Source organism: Thunnus albacares, chromosome 4, assembly GCF_914725855.1.
Source record: "Thunnus albacares chromosome 4, fThuAlb1.1, whole genome shotgun sequence".
NCBI lineage: Eukaryota > Metazoa > Chordata > Actinopteri > Scombriformes > Scombridae > Thunnus > Thunnus albacares.
Window position 1 is genome coordinate 6,013,858 of NC_058109.1, and position 19,209 is coordinate 6,033,066.

Consider the following 19,209-nt stretch of genomic DNA (forward strand, 5'->3'; position numbering starts at 1 on the left):
GTACATTAATCTCAAAGAATAAATGCTCATGACTCCCTGAAAACCAAAAATTACGACCTCTAAGATGTTTTTAAAGAAAAAAATATTTATCGTTTAAAGGTTGCTTTCGATTTCTGCATCTGCCCTTCCTCCTTCCGTCTCCAAAGTAGGCAGAAGGATGCACTCAGAGCAGAGTCAACCCCGCAGCTAAAAAACAAAAAAAAAAGAGAAAGAAAAGAAAAAGAATGATGAATGAGTTGCACATTGTCTGCAAGTTTCAAAACACCAGAAGCTGTGATTTTCCTTGCCTGTAGTTAGTGCACATCAGCACCACCGACAGGCAAAGAACTGATGCCGTTGTTACTTTGCTTAAAGGTGGCACCGGTCCACAGCTGCAGAAATGAAACTGCAGCCCTGCAGGTTTTCTCAGCCCAGTTTCAGGTGAACCACATCCATGACATGGTGTCCAAAAAGCTCTTCTGTCATTGTCCGATACATTTCCAATTACCAGCAAGGAAGTAACAACAGCAGCAGTTTGGACAAATCAATGTTGATGCATGTCACATCTACAGGCAACCTTCTTCCAGTTTATAGGTAAAATATACAATAAATAATATAAATCAAAATAAATTATATAATAGCATATAATATTTTCAACCTACAGTGTTCATTCTTTTGTCCTCTGCATCCCACCCTGTTTTTTTTTGCAGGACTCTTCTTTCCCCCCTTCGCCAAAATGTCTGATTGAATTAGCTTGGTTGGTAATTCTGCATCAGAGTTTTTAAATGATTACCTCTGGCATGACTCCAGCCTCTGCATTTAAATCATGAGTTTAAAATTGCAGTTTCAGACACCTGTGGAGATTTGAACATAACTGAATTTATAACTTCTCAAATATTAAAATCCTCACATGTTCATCTGCTACAAATCCCTGCCAGACGCTATAAAACAGACTATCTGTTCCCCCCTGTGACATATAACAATGATGGTTTCACTGTCCAACCAGGGAGGAGACTAACTTCACCAAATGGCCTCATTTGCCAATTCATCAACCTACTGAAATGTAGTTACAGTGACTGACTGTGTAGGTGCCTGGAAAATCTCCCTTACGTGTAATCTTCTTACAACGGTATTTATACAAAGTGGATGCAATTGCACATGTGATACTACTAAGTGGATTATGTGTGAGGGAGGTTTTTCAAGTATTTACATTGCATATTGTACAATTCTTACACTTGTCAGGGAGGAAACACTCCTAAAACAGCATTTATAGGACATTTTGCAGCTCTTAAAGGCCAGAAGACCCATTGTTGCTGCATCTATTCAGTGGGACAGGAAACATTAGGATATATTGGATATTTAATAAATAATAGATGTGTAATTTCAGGCTCATTTCTACACTGTCAGAGTGACCTGTGCTTGTGGTAAAATCTTTGCTAACATGCTAGACAAGTGGAAACTGACCTGTAGGAGGCTCTTGATATTTTTTTTAGGGGATTATCAAAATCATTTGGATGAATCCTCTGCAGATTTCTGGATGATTACCTCATGGCAACCCCACCTATGTAACAGTTTTCAAGATAGCTCACTCTTGACCAAAGTGCTGGACCAACTGAACAATGGACTGACAGCAACGTAGCTAGTGTGGAAGAAAAATGCCAAATAATTGGCAATGAAGGAAATACAGAAATACCTGATCGGTCATAAGAGAAGAACTGTACTTTTTTTTTTTGGGGGGGGGGGGGGTTTCATCTACTGAAGATTTGTAAGATACAATCATTTATAATGACCTGCCATGAAAAGGCAGGACTCTGTTTTCACCTAGTAGCCTAAGGTGCAAAATCCACAAAAAAGACAGTATACCCTTATGATTCAACCCATAAAATCAGAAACTACAAAAGGAGTTACATTGGAAAAGTTCTTTTTGTTTTGTTTTGTTTTTTCTACAAGATGGGAGTGTGTAGAGGAGAATGATATGATTCATGGGAAGGGAGGGAGACTAGATGTGTCGAAAGATGAGTGACTGTTGGCGAATACACATATATGTAGCAGCAGTGTTAGCATGAATAGTTTCTGTGCTTTGGTATGACAACAAGAGCTTTTCTTGGTTTTTTTGAGTTTCTGGTCCAAGTGGTGGAAATTTTCAAAAAGTTAGCATGTGAACGTGTGCCACTGTGGAGAAGGTTGCTGTTGATGTTGTTGACTATATATGAAACTTCTGATCTTGAGGCAGGAAGTGTATTGTACTGCACCACCCCCTCCCCTTCAAAGTTCGGGCTGTCTCCTAACTTGATAAGCTGTCAACTTGCCGCATATTTTGGCCACCACATTGAGAATGCATCCAACAGTTTAAAAACTATGGCTTTAATTGTTCTTCAAACATTTGATTTTGACATTAATACACAGGGTACAGTATATACTACCATTTTAATATTACCAAGACAAAAATAATGTATATACATACCAGTTCTAAGCTTTATTATGTGTCTCCTCTCTCTAGATGACGGGCCGTATGGAAAAACTAAGGATATCTCTGGACCAGAACACACCATGGCCTCAAGAAGACACAGTATACCAGGTATGTACCACTTCTATATCTATCTATCTATCTATCTATCTATCTATCTATCTATCTATCTATCTATCTATCTATCTATCTGTCTGTCTGTTTGTCTGTCTGTCTATCCATCTATCTATCTATATATCTATCTGTCTGTCTGTTTGTCTGTCTGTCTATCCATCTATCTATCTATATATCTATCTATCTGTCTATGTCTCTCTCTCTCTATCTATCTATCAATCTGTCTATGTCTCTCTCTCTCTCTCTCTCTCTCTATCTATCTATCTATCTATCTATCTATCTATCTATCTATCTATTCACTGTCACCACTTTGAAGTGTCAGAATGATTTGTGGTCATAATTTGTCTCAGACATGCCAAAAGCAGAATTTGTAGATGTGAATTCACTTAATTAATCTGAGACATTTGTAAAACCAGCTTTTCACAGTGGAGTCTGGGTAATCTTCTCTCTGGTTCACTATCAGATCCTGGTGTACTCTGTGTATGAATGGCAGGGCAACCTCACGATGACTGCAGAGATAGTCTGATAACAACAACGGTTGCAGGGTTGTTTTTTTTTTTTTTTGTGAACAGATGTGTTTGTGCTGAAAACGTCCCTGAGAGCAAACTGTTCCACAAAACCTTTTCTCTGTAATATTCCATGGCATAATATGTATCTGTTATAACAACCAACAAATTTACAATAATATTTCTTGTATGTTTATAAAGAAACTGTGAACATACCTTCTCATTAAACAAGATTTTTCAACAGTCTCATCCATTCACTTTCATCCAATACAACTACCTTTATCATCCCAACTTATTTAACGTTGGTTTACATATTTGAATGACCTCATCCCTCATTAAGAGAGCAAGAAGTTTCTAAAACAATTTAAGCAGAAAATCTGGGGAAAAGTATTTTTCTTTTTTTTCAAAATCCTACATCAAGAAGACAACAACATAGCTAAGAAGAAACAAAACTTATGAATCTGATTTATAACAAAAATACTGGGTTATTTACTCTTTAAGTTGGACTTTTAAAAGATGTGTTCTGACATTTCTTTATCACTTGTGAGAACTGTCCTCTAATTCTCTGTTATATGATTTATTTCCATTTAAATTCTATTCTATCTATTCTGCTATTCGTCTCTCATCCTTTGTTTCACCCTTGCAAGGTCTTTGTTACCTTCTCCCACATATGGATTTCTTTCACACATCAAATCTCCCATTTTTGTCCAGATAATGTGTTTTTTTTTTTTTTCTTATCAACTAAACCAAATCCCTCCATGTAGCTTCCCATCATCTCTCTCCTTCTCTCGCTCGCTTTTCCTCTTCTTTTCTGTCTCCATCTTTTCTTTATCCGTCTTTATTCATCCATGCACAGTCACGTAACTCGGCTCCATGCTGGGTTTCCAGTGTCACCTTGCTTTACAGGTTTACAATCGAGTGTTTGTCTCAATCACCTTCCACGGTCATGTTGTTGCTGATTCCATCTGTCCTTCTTACTACTGTTACTACCTTGTTGCTGCTATGCATCTGAATGTGTGTGAGACAGATTGAATTTGTACTTTTTGTTATGTTGCATCTAATGATACAACATACATTTCCTGAGTAGAAACACTTTTAGTTTTATTTCTGCATAATATCAAAAATCTCATAACTGTATTCCCTGAGCATCAACATAAAGTGTTAGATATATTTTTATTAATCCCAACATGGCCGTTTCTGTATTTCTCTGGAGGAAAATCTAATTTTGTGATGGATTCAGCTCAGAAAATGTTCTCAACTTCAAACTATATTTTCAAAGGCGTTGGTGCTTTTATGCAAATATGAACAGAACAAGGACTAATGAATGAATGAGTGACTTTCTGCAAATAATGTATGTGTGTGTTTCTGCATGAATATGTGTGTGTTGTAATATCCACCAGAGATAACTGCGGTGTGAAGCACCTCACTGATCCTGAGTGTCGCCTGAGGGATTTACCTAATCTAGCTATCTATCACACCAAAGCTTCATCTCACCTGTGTGTGCGTGTTTGTGTGCGTGTGTGTAAAAATGGAAGATATAGAGACAGGTATTCATCTGCAGTACAGGTCTCTATCAGCACTGTTCAAAGGTTATATTATACTTATTATCTGGCTGCCTCAGACTAAAATCCATGACCTTTCACTCATAAACCCAGAACTTCCTAAATTTGATTCACATGTTTCACAATAACTGGCTCATTTTACAGCTGTGTGGCTAGTAACATCTGATTATATTCATGCAGGTGTGCAGCATGGCTAATATTGCTGGTGCAACTCCTTCAATCACCCCAACCTTCCCTTCATGTGCAATGTTCATTATGTTCATTGATGGGATATACAGTAGGTTGTCTTGACTGAATCTTTGTTGCTGATTCTTTGCAGAGCTCTTTGCAGAGCCTTCTTTGCCAAATTGAACTGTATAACCGTTAGCTATAAGTTATCATTTTCTTTTAATTTTGCATACTTACATACTATTAACTTACTTAACTTATAACAACTTAAAGCTGCTATATGTAAGACTGTGTTATTATAGTCCTGTAACTGAGTGCAGACAGACAGAGGAAAATAATTCATCTGTTGTAAGCATCCTTTGTATCGGACCATCCCAATGCTTAACATTGCTAGCAGTTTGTTAGTCAGTGCCATGTCCAAATGGCGGTTGATGATTTGGACCCAACCTGATTATGTTTTGTAGGTCAAATAGCTGTGCACATGGTCATGGAGAAACTAGTCTTTGTTCATTAACTTTTGTCATAAACTCTTAACTTCAAAGAAGCAGAGGAACTGAGCGCCGCAGCTCTGCAGTTCTGCAGCTCTGCAATATGGCTCCCAAGTCAACCCATTAAGTTGTTTACCTCATCAAGCCTTGACTCACCCCAAGAATAGCTGACCTGCTGCAGTTTATACTTGTTAGAAAAGAGGTTACATGTATTTTTTTTTCTCAAATTCGTGATGCCTTTGTTTTTACAGTAGTTTAATTAAGTGTTAAGGGAATATAGAACTGTACAATAGTTTTTTGTCCTCCTGTTGAAATAGTCAGAATGGTCCACCCTACCTTGATCCTCGTTATCACATCCACAGAGAATTCCCTTCAGTGGGTTTAGTGGAGGGTTTTAGTTTTAAACAAGCTTGAGACGGTCTCAAAGTGTATCCAAATAATGTCTTTATTTTCTCAATAATAATGGGTTTAAAAGCAATATTATATATTTTTTAGATTCCTCATTCTTTAGATACAATGTAAATTTTTAGTGGACACATAGTGTTGCAATGTAAAAAATCTGTCCTAAGTGACAATCTGAAAATGTGCCACTATGTAAAATGTGAAGACCTAAAGCAACATGGTCATCTGATAGATAGATAACGCTTTATTTTACAGGTCCCTTAATTTTATAGTAATTTCCTAGAAATTGTCTGAGTAATTTGCAGGTATTTAACAGTATTTTTAGGATGTTTTACAGGAAGACTGGTGCAATTCGGTAGAAATTATGAGAGAAAACAAAAAGTTGGTTTAGTTGGTAAGTGCCCACACAGTTTTTAAGAAAGAATCTAATATCCTAATATGTAGTTTGACACTCAAAACTACACTCTAGAAACTCTAGAAGTATTTAGTCAGTTAAATGATTGTTGATTTATTAAGAATTTTTCCAAATTAACAACTATGTAAGAACCCAAATATAATGAATTTGTACCATTTGGTCATTATTAAGTGACAGTAAAATGTGCTCTACCATATATAGGTGTATGAATTGCAGATGTACCCAACTATGAACTTAAGAGCCACATTTCATTTTGATCTCATGTATTTATAGTTTTGCACGCCAGTAATCAGAATATTTAATCAACAAAGATGTTCTGATTATATCTAACTTTAATTTGACTTTAACTGGTTTGATTTCCATCTCAGTTAACTGTTTAAAATTCAAGGACTTTGTAAGGATTTTTTGAAAGTGATCAATAGAAAAGAGTGAAAATAATGTAGTCAGTAACACACAGTTTAAATATGTGTATATACATTATTTTGCCTTTTAATAAAAGTTATGTTTGTGTCACAGAGAATCTATTTTCATACATTTAGTGTTCTCTAAAGAGTTTTGGTTTAGTTGTTGTAATTTCTGTTACTGATGATGATGATTTTAACCTTTCGAGCCCTTTTCATCCCTGCCAGAAACTTTTCAAGTGGATTGACTGCAAGAAACAATGAGCCTTTGTTTATTCTCATTAACTGATACTTATCTAATCTGATCTTCACATTTACATTTTAGTCATTTCAGCGGACTCTCTTTGATTGAGCGGACAGGAGATCAGTGTCTCACTCAAGGACACACAGCGGCGAACCTGTTTTGATTTCTTTTTTTCTTATATCTCGGCTTTGCTTTAATCCGGGAATCATAATGGACAGAGGGCAGCCACTAACCACTTATCTCTTTGGTGTATTTTGTGTGTTTGAGTGTTTGTGTCTGTGTCTACATCTTTGTGTGTGTGTGTGCGTGTGGGTATGTCCTTCTCTTTGCCTGTTTTGTGTGTGTGTATTTGTCTTTATGTGTATGTGTGTTTTTGGTTAGAAGCTCTGCGGGGGGTGACCATGGTGGAGCTGGTGAAGAAAGAGGGCAGCACACTGGGCCTCACAATCTCAGGAGGAACTGACAAGGACGGGAAACCACGGGTATCGAACCTACGGCCAGGAGGACTGGCGGCTAGGTCTGTAGTAAAACATCTCACAGTTGCACTCAGGAGTAGAAAAAATAAATATATAACTGCCACATTATTTAAAAATAATAATGTGTCATTTATGAAAGCTTTTACATTTGTTCGTGCTTCTTCTGTGCAGGAGTGACCAGCTAAATGTTGGTGACTACATCAAGTCAGTGAACGGCATCAATCTGACCAAACTACGCCATGAAGAGATCATCAGCTTACTGAAGAACGTAGGAGAGAGAGTTCTTCTGGAGGTGGAGTACGAACTGCCCCCAACAGGTACAATATTAGTTCATATTAGTAACACCATGTGCTTGTATAGGTTTCTAAAGTAATAGCAGCACTAACGTTATGATCAGAGCGACATAAGCACTAAATTAAAAAGCGCAACATCCTCATTCATGTCAGTGCAGCCAATCTGCTGGTGCCAGAGGGATGCAACCAAAAAATGAGGGGTGGATCAATTTTTGCTGCAATGCAATGAAATGTCAACTGTCAACACACACTGGCCATTGAAATACATGCATGCACACATTCCTGGTAGATTACTGTGTAACGAAAATGCCTTAATTCTACTGTTTCCATGACCATTATTGCACTTGCTGACAATTGCCGCTGTGATAGCTTTCCAGAGTTGTAACAGCTTTTAAACCCATGGATCTGTTACTCAAACTAAACTAAAACAACATGCCCATACCAGCGCTGGCCCCTTGCATTGGTATGCCATTTCCAGGCTGAATGCCAACTAAAACAAACAGCTGCTAGCAGACGGAAGATGAGCTCATGATCTGACTGAAGTACCAGTAGCTTCACATATATCTTTATTTGAGTTTATTGTAAAGCCTTTAATAGCTACAGTGAAAGCAGCAAAGGCATTGAGAAGTACAAGCATCCTTAATCAAAACCCACACAGTGTACTGCATACATATTGGGATCCGGGTGTAATTCAGTCTGCCCCCACAAGAAAAGAAGTGTATTTCTTGTGGTGTCGTAATTATATAGGATAATATAATTTCTGGTTCATGCTTTTTCATTTCTCTGTGTTGAATGTTTATGCTTCATTAACATAATATGAAATTTAGTGTATGTGAACAAAGCTGCACTTGATTATTGCAGCAACAGAAGCAAATGACTCAATTACTTTCACTAGAAAATACGTAACAGCTAAAGTATAAATTACTTTCTCTCCCCCTCTCACTCTCTTTCCCCCTCACTCTCTCTCTCTCTCTCTCTCTCTCTCTCTGCCCCCTCACACCCATTTCTCAAAGCACCAGACAGCACCTCAGGGGTTATCTCAAAGACAATCGACATCTGTTTGCACAAAGAGGGGAACAGCTTTGGTTTCGTCATGAGAGGTAACCATGAGTAAAAAAGCCCATTACTGTGTGTTTAGAGAACTTCATGAATAGTTATCTGTGACATGCCTGTTGCAGTATCACAGCTTCCTGCCTTGTAGAAAATAGAGACATTGCATCATTTGTTTGAGCTGGCACTGAAAAAAATAATAAAATGAAGCTTTAAAAGTTGAAAAAAGATTAAGGAATGATACAAAAGTGCAGTCTTTCTTTCTGCTGTCACTCCTCTAAAATGGCACACTTAAACAACTAATGGTTAAAAGAAAGGCTGCAGTAACGTATCAGTGATTTGGACGTTCTAGTCCATTAACTACAAAATCTATATTTGTACATCTCTGCTGTCCATTTTCTAAAACATACAATAACATTTTAGATTGATTGCCTGCCACCCAGGCAGCTATCACTTTCAATTCTTTTCACTTTTTTTAATGTGAAAATCTTTAAATTTGTTGTAATAGGTAATCCATTATAGCGAGTAATTTGTTGCATTTATTTTGTTAGTGTTATGTTTTTGTCAGTGTTATGTTTTTGTCAGTGTCATGTTTTTGACTCCTCATACTTGATGATAGACAATACTTTGTTCCAAAAACAACCCAGAGGAGCAAATTTGAACTGCCACCTCTATGGTTAAGGTTTGGTTAGGGTTAAATAACTGAAACTACTTGGTTGAAGTTAGGGGAGGCTCACCTTTACGGTAAAACAAAAACATGAACCTAGAAAGGATGCAAACCACAGTCTCCGATGTCAAAATCACATCCAATCCTAAAGCTTGCGGTGATACACTCACCAAGCACTTTATTAGGAACACCTGTGCAATCTAATGCAACCCAATACAACAGTTCTGCCATAAATTATGCTTTTATGAAGCATATACATTTTCAGCTTTTGTTGAAATTGTCAGAAAGGTGAATATTGCGTTAAACTGAAAAGTGTTCCTAATATTTTGCCCCCCTCATGTATGTTAATGAGGTGGACAAAAGATCAGGAACACTTTTTTAATATTATGCACTCCAGTCTACCAAAACCCACTACAACCTCAGTCATAGATATAAAGTAGAAAATTATCACTTTTCTGACAGTGTCAACAAGAGCCAAAAGTGTATAAGCTTCGTAAAAGTAGAATTTATGGCAGAGTTGTTGTATTGGACTGCATCAAATTGCACAGGTGTTCCTAATTAAGTTCTCAGTGAGTGTATTACAATGTCTTGCTTTTTTGGCCTCGCTACTAAAAAGTTAATATATACAGTCTATATTCAGTAAACAACCAATATTTTCCAGACAGAACAGTCATTATTCACACCACCGCCACAGTTTGTCAGGTAAACATAAGAATAGGTCATTTTAAGCATTTTAAAAAATGACCAAATGTCTTATTTGTATAGTCAGGACAGTCTCTTATTGTCGCTAAATAAGCAGCTTAGAGTAGACACTGTCTTAAAAACATGTCCTTCCTTGACTTTGTCAAGCTGAAGCTTCAATAACAAACCTCTTAGTGTAAGCAACCAATTTCACATCATCCTTTTTACAGCATCCATGTTTTGTTATTGTTTTCTATCCTCTGAGTTAAACTTACAGTGGATACAGTAACTTTGTAATTTTGACCAAAATGTGAAGGAAATGAATTGCTCACTCTAATGGATTACATGTCTGAAGCATGTTTTAAGTTTCTGTAATTCTCATACTGAATTAAATTAATGGGGGAAGTGAAGGTTTCTAGTCATATGAGATCACTCATGACTTGTATGACTGATCAGCTTTGCTCTCCTCTTCTTCCAGGTGGTACCCACGAGGACTGGCACAAGTCACGCCCCCTAGTGGTCACCTATGTCAGGCCAGGAGGCCCTGCAGACAGGTAGCACTGACTGCACGCTAATGCACTTGCAGTGAGATATAGTATATGCATACATGTTCATATATACACACATTCACAGAAAATCACATGTACACACATGTTCATGCAGTTATACTGAAACATATCCAAGCAGATATACAAACATATTTACACTCAGAACCAGGGAGAGCGATAATGTATGTCTTTTTAGGGGTGAAAAGGGCACTACCTTCTAGGGGTATGCCCAAATACAAATACATTATTCAGCAAAGTTTTATATGAATATTTGTTTCATACAAATTTAAAAAAATATTTGTTGGGGGTGTTCACCAGAGATAAAGCTGAGCTACTGACACTAGCAAAGTTCTTACAAGGGACTCTCCATAACCTGTTGTTCCCCTTTCCACAAAGTTAGGTTGTAAAAAATAGGCAATAAATGAAAAGTTCAAAGCAATAATTGCCTTTGAAGTTCCTCCCTGCACATTATAGGGTGTGCTGTCACTGTGTTATGGGTGTATAAATAGGTAGAGGTCTGTCTGTATGTGGCGATGAGTGAAGTTTTAGCTCAGTAATCAGTGCAGTCATCTATGATCTAGGAGACTCCGGTTCAAGACCTGATGTGAGGACCTCCTTTGTAACGTAGTTTATTCATGAACACTTATTGTAACACTTTAATTTTCTAAAATCAAAAGTGTCATAAAAACAAAAACAGGATTTTTAAGCCTCTTTCCACTTTTATTCGAATACAAATACAAATACAAATAATTTTGCTGCCTCAACAAATACAGATACAAATACAAATACTGGGATCTCTGCACATCCCTTCTACCTTCCAAAACAAGTGATGTCTAGGAAAAATAAAAGCCAGGCGAGCACTGGCCTCCATCGAGTTTAAACTAACAGCAGCAGAGCGCAGCCAATTCCATTCAGGAGTCTGAGAGATCTGTCTGTGCCCTCATGCAAATAAACCCCAAGGATAACGGTGTCATTTCCTGTGACCATCACTGGTATGTTGACAGTTATGTGTTACTCATAGCTGCAGCAGCATGAATCACCTCATATCCCTTTAATGTTGTCATCATGTGTCTGTCTCAGCCTTCATGTTTCATGTTTAAGTAATAATCCATGACATTTTCATATAAATGTCAGCTTTGCAACTGTTTAACTGATGGAACGCAACAGTGATTCAGCCCTCTGTAGATTCAATACATAAACATTTACACTGTTATTAAATCCTCCTGGGAAAAATACCCTACTGCAAAGAAAATGTTGCCTTTTACATGCCCAATTTGTTTTGAATAAGCCCTATAAAAGGTATGTATGAGCAGTGAATGTAGCAGACAGGGAAGAGAGTGCCATCTATAGAATTTCAGACCTCATATTCTAAGGAAAAAAGATGGCAGTCTAACAAAATGATCGTTAATGCTGGGACATAAGTTGTGGACACCAAAGTCTGAAGTAGGGCTGGGCAATGACCTAAAATCTATGTCACACTAAATTGTCACATTTACCTTGTTAATGACAAATGTAATGAGAACATATTTTAAATACATTATGGTATTATACTTCCTTCTTTCCCAAGTTGTTTGTCCTAATTAATTACGGGGTGATCACTTAGAACTTCTGGACTGAACTTTGGGCTGAATGGAAGGTTAAACATCTGGTCAGATATCAGTGGTTGTTGTGGCAATTCTCAGTTGTGAGTATGGATGAAATTGGACCAAATGTTTTTTTAGTTTTTTATTTTATTCACTGAACTTTCTGAAGTAACACAGTTATATTTACAAGCATATTATTTGCCCTCTCAGTATATTATCAGTCAAAAGCCTGTTCACTGCATAGTAAATATATGCTATTTGTGATACATTGACATTGACTCATTCTATATTAAGTCTCACTACAATAAACTATTTACACAACAAATTATGAACAGACACATGTGACTGTTATCTATACATAATGGTAGGACGCTCTTAAATGTTGATCAATAACAAATCATGTGTCAACACTGAACATGGAGTCTTGAGCAATTAAACTAATCTCAACACAACTGGCTGGAAAACCTTTCAGGTTTCATTATCACTACACATGGAAAGGGCTTATAAACACAAGCTCTCACAGAAACACAGGGGGAAATAAGTAAACTAATATTTATTCAAATATTTAGATAAAGAAAATATTTAAATTGTTTTTCTATCTATTATTTTTTTAAAAAAACATTGGACTTAGCAAGGGTCTCAGGTGATCAAGCCCCCCTCTTGAACACAGACTATTGGCCTCTTCCGCTTCCTGTTTCTGGAGTATAAGAGGCCATTTTATCTGGTTACATATCTTTTGGTCAAAGGAGGACTCCGCCATGAATCTATGGAACCAGAAAAAAGTACATCACAGTTTATTATTATTAATGCAACAATGACAACAGAACATTCGCTGATTTGTGTGCATTTATTTTTTTTTAAAAAAAAGCTGTGTTATTAAGTGCAATAAATTATGCAACATGTAAACAAAAGACTGAGGCATGTCATTACTTGTAACCTTTATTTGCATTGAAAGTAATGTAGATTATTCATATTATATGAGCAACAAATTGTGGCTCATGTAGACACAACTGGATGGTGTTTTTGCTTTGAACTAAGCAGAACTTCAAGCAAAATGTTAGTAAAAGCAAAACATGTGCACCCACACATTTTTTACACAAATGATTTACCCCAAAATAGTCTAAGTTAGACTGACTTATTTGGGCTAAATCATTTTACACAAAGCAAATTACACAATAAAAGCAATTTTCATAAGAAATTTTGAAGCTGTTCAGCATATCAACAAATTCTTACAGTCATAACTTTGGGTCTGTTGCAAATATATTTCTGCTTTTTAAAAACCACTGTAAAAATACTGAAAATATGAAGTGATTTGCAGTAGCATGAACACTTCAATAGATCAGATACATTTTTGTTTGCTTGGTGTTTAGTCTTACAATGTGGGTTTAATTGTGAAGTATTTTCTGGGAAAGTTTTGCCTTTCTCCGGAGCACTGCCACTTTTTCCTGGACCAACCGTAGTTCCTCAACCATCCCCAGTTTGCGTCCTCTCACCCAGATACCTTCCACGGCAACAGGGTCTGGCACCAGGTCACAGACAAGGCCTTCACGCAACAAATCTTTCACCAAATCCTCATTATCATCTTGTGGCAACCTCATTATTATCAGTGAGACATCTTCATCAAATCGTTTCCACTGGATAGCCTATTCAGCAATTTTCAGCTCAATCATTTCCATTCTAGAGCTCAGAACCTCAAGCTCCAGATTCAGTCACAATTCTTTGGCTGTTTTCTCCAGCTCTTTCTTCCGGGTATCTCGGCTTTCTGAGATCAGCTTCTCCAACAATCCACGCAAACTGTCAATTATAGTGTTCATTTTCTTTTCCATTACATTTTGCATATTGTCTATTTTTGCATTAAGCAACTTCAGTTCATTCATTAATGCAGCGTTGCCACTGTTCTCACCATCAGAGTCTTTTGACTTACGTTGTCTGGTGTTATCAACCATAATCTTACTCAAATGGAGGCAATTCAGACCTCAAAATAAGCACCTAGGCTTTGCAAAAAAAAAAACAGTTTGAAGAATACTGATTCAACAATTTTACATAAGTTATTTGTAAATTTGCAGACAATAGAGAGACAGAGTGCTCACACGGACATCTGAAAAACACCAATCTGAGAGGCTTGTGGAGGCTTGTGCCTTACTAAAAGTGTTATTTCCCGAAATTTGTCACCCATCTTTATAACCATCACACAAATCTCATTGCTTAGAAAAGTCCAATTTTGCACAGCATGCTTGACTCAGCTGTTCCTGCACCGTTACTCCAGCCAAGATAGGAAAAGATTGGAAAAATAAAGTGTAACCCTCTTCTCTGATCGCTTAGCAACTTCAATCAGTTGATACCAGACTTAAGAACTGTGAGATGCTATTTTTATTCCACTGGCAACTATTTGTGAAAGAATTACACACAGCAGGAAATAAATGCTTGTTTGAACATTTTTAGGGCTTGTGGTAGAGCTGTTTCAATGTAATCCAGTATGTATTTTTGCTAAAGATTGATTTCAAATCAACCAAAACTATTGGTTTCACATTATCTACAGCCTTATAGTGGTAGATCAACCTGCATATTAGCATGACAACATACAGTAAATGAGCAGACAAAACACAGGAGATATTTAAATGTGTCCAAAAGTTCACACACAAATAGAATAAACCTCCACAGGTTCACACACAGATTGACAGACTGGAACAAGACCAAGATTAAATTCTATCTTACTATTGCGTTATTTCGCCTTGAAGCTCATCTAACAATATTCTAAAGGAAATCATCTCCAAAATGTGGGTCAGTCCAGAGGAAACGAATGAGATATTCATGCTGCTTATATCCCATTTGTATGCCAATTGGAGAAAACTTAATCCACCGCACCATACAGTCCCAGGAGTGCATACATTTTTAGCATTACCCACTGGGAATTAAAGCTCAAACTCTGAAAGTGTTAGAAAGCCATGGTGTTTTATGCAGGACCACAAAGAAACCGCTTTCATTGCATCGTTATATGAAGAGAAAGAGACAAACAGACACAGAGGGAGCCTGCGGGGCCTAACAACTGGTTAGATGTCACTGAAGTCCTTTAAATTGTTTATTTCATTCAAAAACTTAAGTTGGAGTTGTCTTTAAAGGGGAAAATCCACCCACAAACACAGTTAAATCCTCCCCAATTCTTAAAATAACAACTCTGGGCCTATATCACCCACTATTCTAACTTTTCTTTTCTTTTCTTTTGTGGACAAAGATGACAACATGTCATGTTCAGGTAATTCTAGCACCTATAATAGAGTTTGAAAACAACACATGTTTCAGAGATCTAAAAAAAAAATTGCGGTGGATGTCAGATTGTGGTGTTGGTCTCTCAGAATTTGACAGCCTGTGTGTAGAGCCATCATTTTGTTCCAGGGTTTGAGTACGGCCTGCAGCTTTTTTTTGTTGGTGAAAAAGCTACATTATCATTATCACTCTCTACACCTGTTTCCCTGGTCGATTGAAGGGCGGAACCTTTGTTTTTTTGTTTTGTTTTGTTTTGTTTTTTTCTGAAAGACTTTTATTTGACTCCAGACATTCCTTGTGAAACTTCATTCTTTAGATACTTCTTTTACATAACCTAATTCTGACCTTCAATGGTCTCAGCTTAGCTTGCATCCTGTTGTTAAAAAGCTTCAGGGCTATTAGCATCATACTTTACAACTTCTGGCTGGTATGATGACAGCTCTGTATTACTCACACTCTGGCACCATGCATAAAGCATCTATTAGCTCTCTAATGCAGCCCTCTGCATGAAAAATTCAAAATAGTGCATATCCATTTTTGTTGGAAAAAAACATAATTGCCTGAAATGTACGTTTGAGTGCCTCTAAAATATGAAGCATCCAGTATGTAAAAGTGCTTTTGTCAACCAAGGACTTTTGAAAAATTACCATAATTTGATTGAAACCAGATCACATGACATACATTTTAATCTTAATATTTTAAATAATGTGAAGCACAGCAGTATCATCTGTCATCTTAGTGCTGTTTGTCCTCGCTTTGTTTGTCCTCCATTTGAATTGACGAAAATCGTCTCAGACAGAAGAGAATAGAGAAAAAGAGGAGGATGAGGAGATAAGAAAAAGAGAGTGTGGTGAAGACAAGAGGTAGGAAAGGAACGAAGCTTGGAACAAGTAGGAAAGTGAGGAAATGAATAAGATGAAAAAATAAGATCAATGTTAAAAGCAAAAGGATGGTTGGTATTGGACTGAATAAAGAAGAGTGAGATAGGAGGAAGATGAAGAAAAGGAGAAAGAGAAAGAGGCAGGTATCAATACGATGTTAGAGGAGGTGGAGACTAAAAGAGAGGAAATGGTTAAAAAAAAGTTTAGGTTGTCATGATTTTTTAATTTTTTGATGGCATGACACTTGTTTGTCATTTTTATTTCCATATACAGTACAAGTTGTGTCATATACTATTACCTATTCATGCAGATAAAGCATATATGAACTTTAGTGACAGAAGGAAGGAAGAAGTAATGAAAAATGGCATCTGAAAGAAGAGAACAAGTTGACCTTTAAGAGAAAATCAAAAAGTAGAACTGGTAGAAACTAGTGCAGTGCCCGTGCAAAATGTGCCTGTTCAGAATGGGCCGAATGCTTGGCCTCTGGTATTGCTGCTTCAACGCATTGAAAAATGAATATTGTTAATGGTATGAATGAGTATATATACCAACAACATGAAAGAAGCTAACATTCAATTGTACATAAGTGTTAAGTGCTGTAATAGTGAATCTTTTCTCATTTCAAGTATAATAAGGGCTGCATTTAAAAATAGAGAGAGAGCTTTTGAAAAAATGTGCATCTTAAAATAAAGTGGATTGATCATATTGGGGTATTTCTTCTACCACTGTCACAATACCAACATTTCCAGTTAGAGAAAGGGTGAAAAGTAAAGCAAGATGACGTTTACCTGGGGCCCCAAAATGACTAAATCCCCCCTGAAAAACACACCCGAGTTGTGGCTACTCGTGGTCAGAAACACTGATGAAACACACTCTGGTTCATCGGGCATATTAGTCGCTTGCTTTGACATAACCACTGCGGTTATAAACTAGAGCATGGATTTAATTAGCAGAGGTATTTTGCTGGCGGTAACGTTATTAGTGTTATAAGTTAGTGTGGCAAACTTACACAATTTGAGTTGCAATTATGGCAGAGTGGTGCTGTTCCTATCCACTTGTGCTTGTTAACACAGTCCAAGGAGCCCTGAAGCCCCGTCACGCTGCTGCACAGAGTGCTGTTCACTAGTTTATTCAAAGTTTATAATATTGAACGTGTCGTGTGTCCAAATTGCACCAAATTCAATACTACATGTCCTTGAGTCCCCAGCAATACAGCCCCCAAGTGTGTAGTAGATCGGGTGAACAGTTCTAGAGATGTGCGAAGGACACACATACAGACAGACAGATAGTCCTTGCTTTATAGTTAGAAGAAACAAACAAAAGAAAGAAAGGAGGCAAGAGAGAAACATCTGGAAACCATGGATGGCGATTTCAATCCTTAGACTCTGGCAAAACATGATTGTCTCATCTCTTGATGTGTGGAAGAGAATCTAACCCCTTGTCTTTGTGTGTGTGTTTCCAGAGAGGGCACACTGCGTCCTGGTGATCGTCTTCTCAGCGTGGACGGCGTGCCACTGCACAATGCCAACCACAGCGATGCCCTCAGCGTGTTGGCTCAGTGCGGCCAAGAAGCCCTGTTCCAGATAGAGTACGATGTCACTATTATGGGTGAGAGACCACACAAACACGCATGTTTACTGAGGTCATTTTGGGGGCATTACATAGACTTACATTCATTTCTTGGAGACTTACCCTCATCCTAACCATAACCATAACCCTTGCCTAATCCTTACCCTAAACTTAATCTAACCCTAACCTTCACTGACCCTTTTCCCAATGGGGGACACAGCTTTTGTCCCCAGTTGGACAAGCCGTCCCCAATTAACTGGTTTTTAGTCTGAAATGTGTCCCTGAAAGTATCATAGGTCAGACACACATACACAGACACACTCTCAGACATGAATGAAAGCTTAGGGCAAAAGTTTCTCCTTTCCTATTCCTAAAATATCACTGGAATTAAAAATTGGCCTGTTGTGTTTTTATTTGATGTGTTGGCATTTTCTTCTGCCTTAGGCTGAGTTCTGCCTTTTTTTTCTAGGTAAAACTGCTCAATTTCACTCACCCAGAATGCTTTGCAAAGAAATCCCTAGTCATCACATATGGTGGTTTATACTTTCAAGGGCATTTTTTGCCTCAAACTCAGATACTTTTGTATGTTGGTGATACAGAAATTGAAAGGTACTCTGCTTTTTCTCTGTTGGCATTTCATGGCATATCATCTTACAGTAAACAGCCAAATCACAGCAAAAATGATTTTTCCTAATCAGACACAGTGACGAACGCGTCCGGTCCATTATTGGTAGAAATTGCCAAGACACCAGGAGCGACGCTGGGTATCACGCTGACATCAGCCAGTCATCGAAACAAGCAGGTCATTGTCATCGACCGGGTTAAACCTGGCAGCGTGGTGGACAGGTACACACACTCACACACACAAACAATATGTGTTTGCTTATACAGTATGCACAGTTGGAGTTTGACTTTGATGCCCTCTCTAAAAACAGAGCCCTGTTATTGTACACCTGACAAATTACGGATGAAAGTAACCTTCAATTATTACCATACAGTCATAGCTGGAAGGTTTAAAGCAGCAGTTAGTGCTTCATGGACAGTTTTTTTGTCCTGGGTTTCACCTTTCAGGTTACATAAAGGCTGCCCTAAACCTGGAGCTTGATGGGACCACATCCTGAGAGGAAGACCTGCAGACATGGGGCTGAAAAATAATATCAAACTCCTAGACATATTTTTCAAGAAAAAAAATCTCCTAATTCATATTGTCCCCTCCCACTTCTGAGGCCAAATCTATGCATCGGGGTTATAGATATGCAGTGGTTGCGTATTTTTTAAGCATAGTGTATCTTCTCTCTGTCTCTTTAACACACACACATACACACACACAGGCTATGTCCGGCCCTATAACTAACACAGACAGCAGGAGACAGGATATTGCCCCGAGCCGCAGTCTGGCTCTAAAATATACATGAAGCACTTGAACTTTGTGTCAGAGCTGAAACAAGCTC

The 19,209-nt window shown here is 37.6% G+C and overlaps 1 protein-coding gene across 1 annotated transcript in view; it reads left to right on the forward strand.

Moving 5' to 3' along the window:
- Window positions 1-2,483: 2,483 nt before the first annotated feature.
- The window catches only part of grip2b (glutamate receptor interacting protein 2b), a 51,862-nt gene continuing 35,136 nt past the window's right edge, over window positions 2,484-19,209 (forward strand). The window contains exons 1-7 of the mRNA XM_044350258.1: window positions 2,484-2,557; window positions 7,128-7,263; window positions 7,394-7,539; window positions 8,535-8,615; window positions 10,392-10,467; window positions 17,652-17,797; window positions 18,457-18,604. Coding sequence (XP_044206193.1) covers window positions 2,530-2,557; window positions 7,128-7,263; window positions 7,394-7,539; window positions 8,535-8,615; window positions 10,392-10,467; window positions 17,652-17,797; window positions 18,457-18,604 — 761 coding nt within the window. The 5' untranslated portion in view covers window positions 2,484-2,529. The remainder of the gene's footprint in view (window positions 2,558-7,127; window positions 7,264-7,393; window positions 7,540-8,534; window positions 8,616-10,391; window positions 10,468-17,651; window positions 17,798-18,456; window positions 18,605-19,209) is intronic.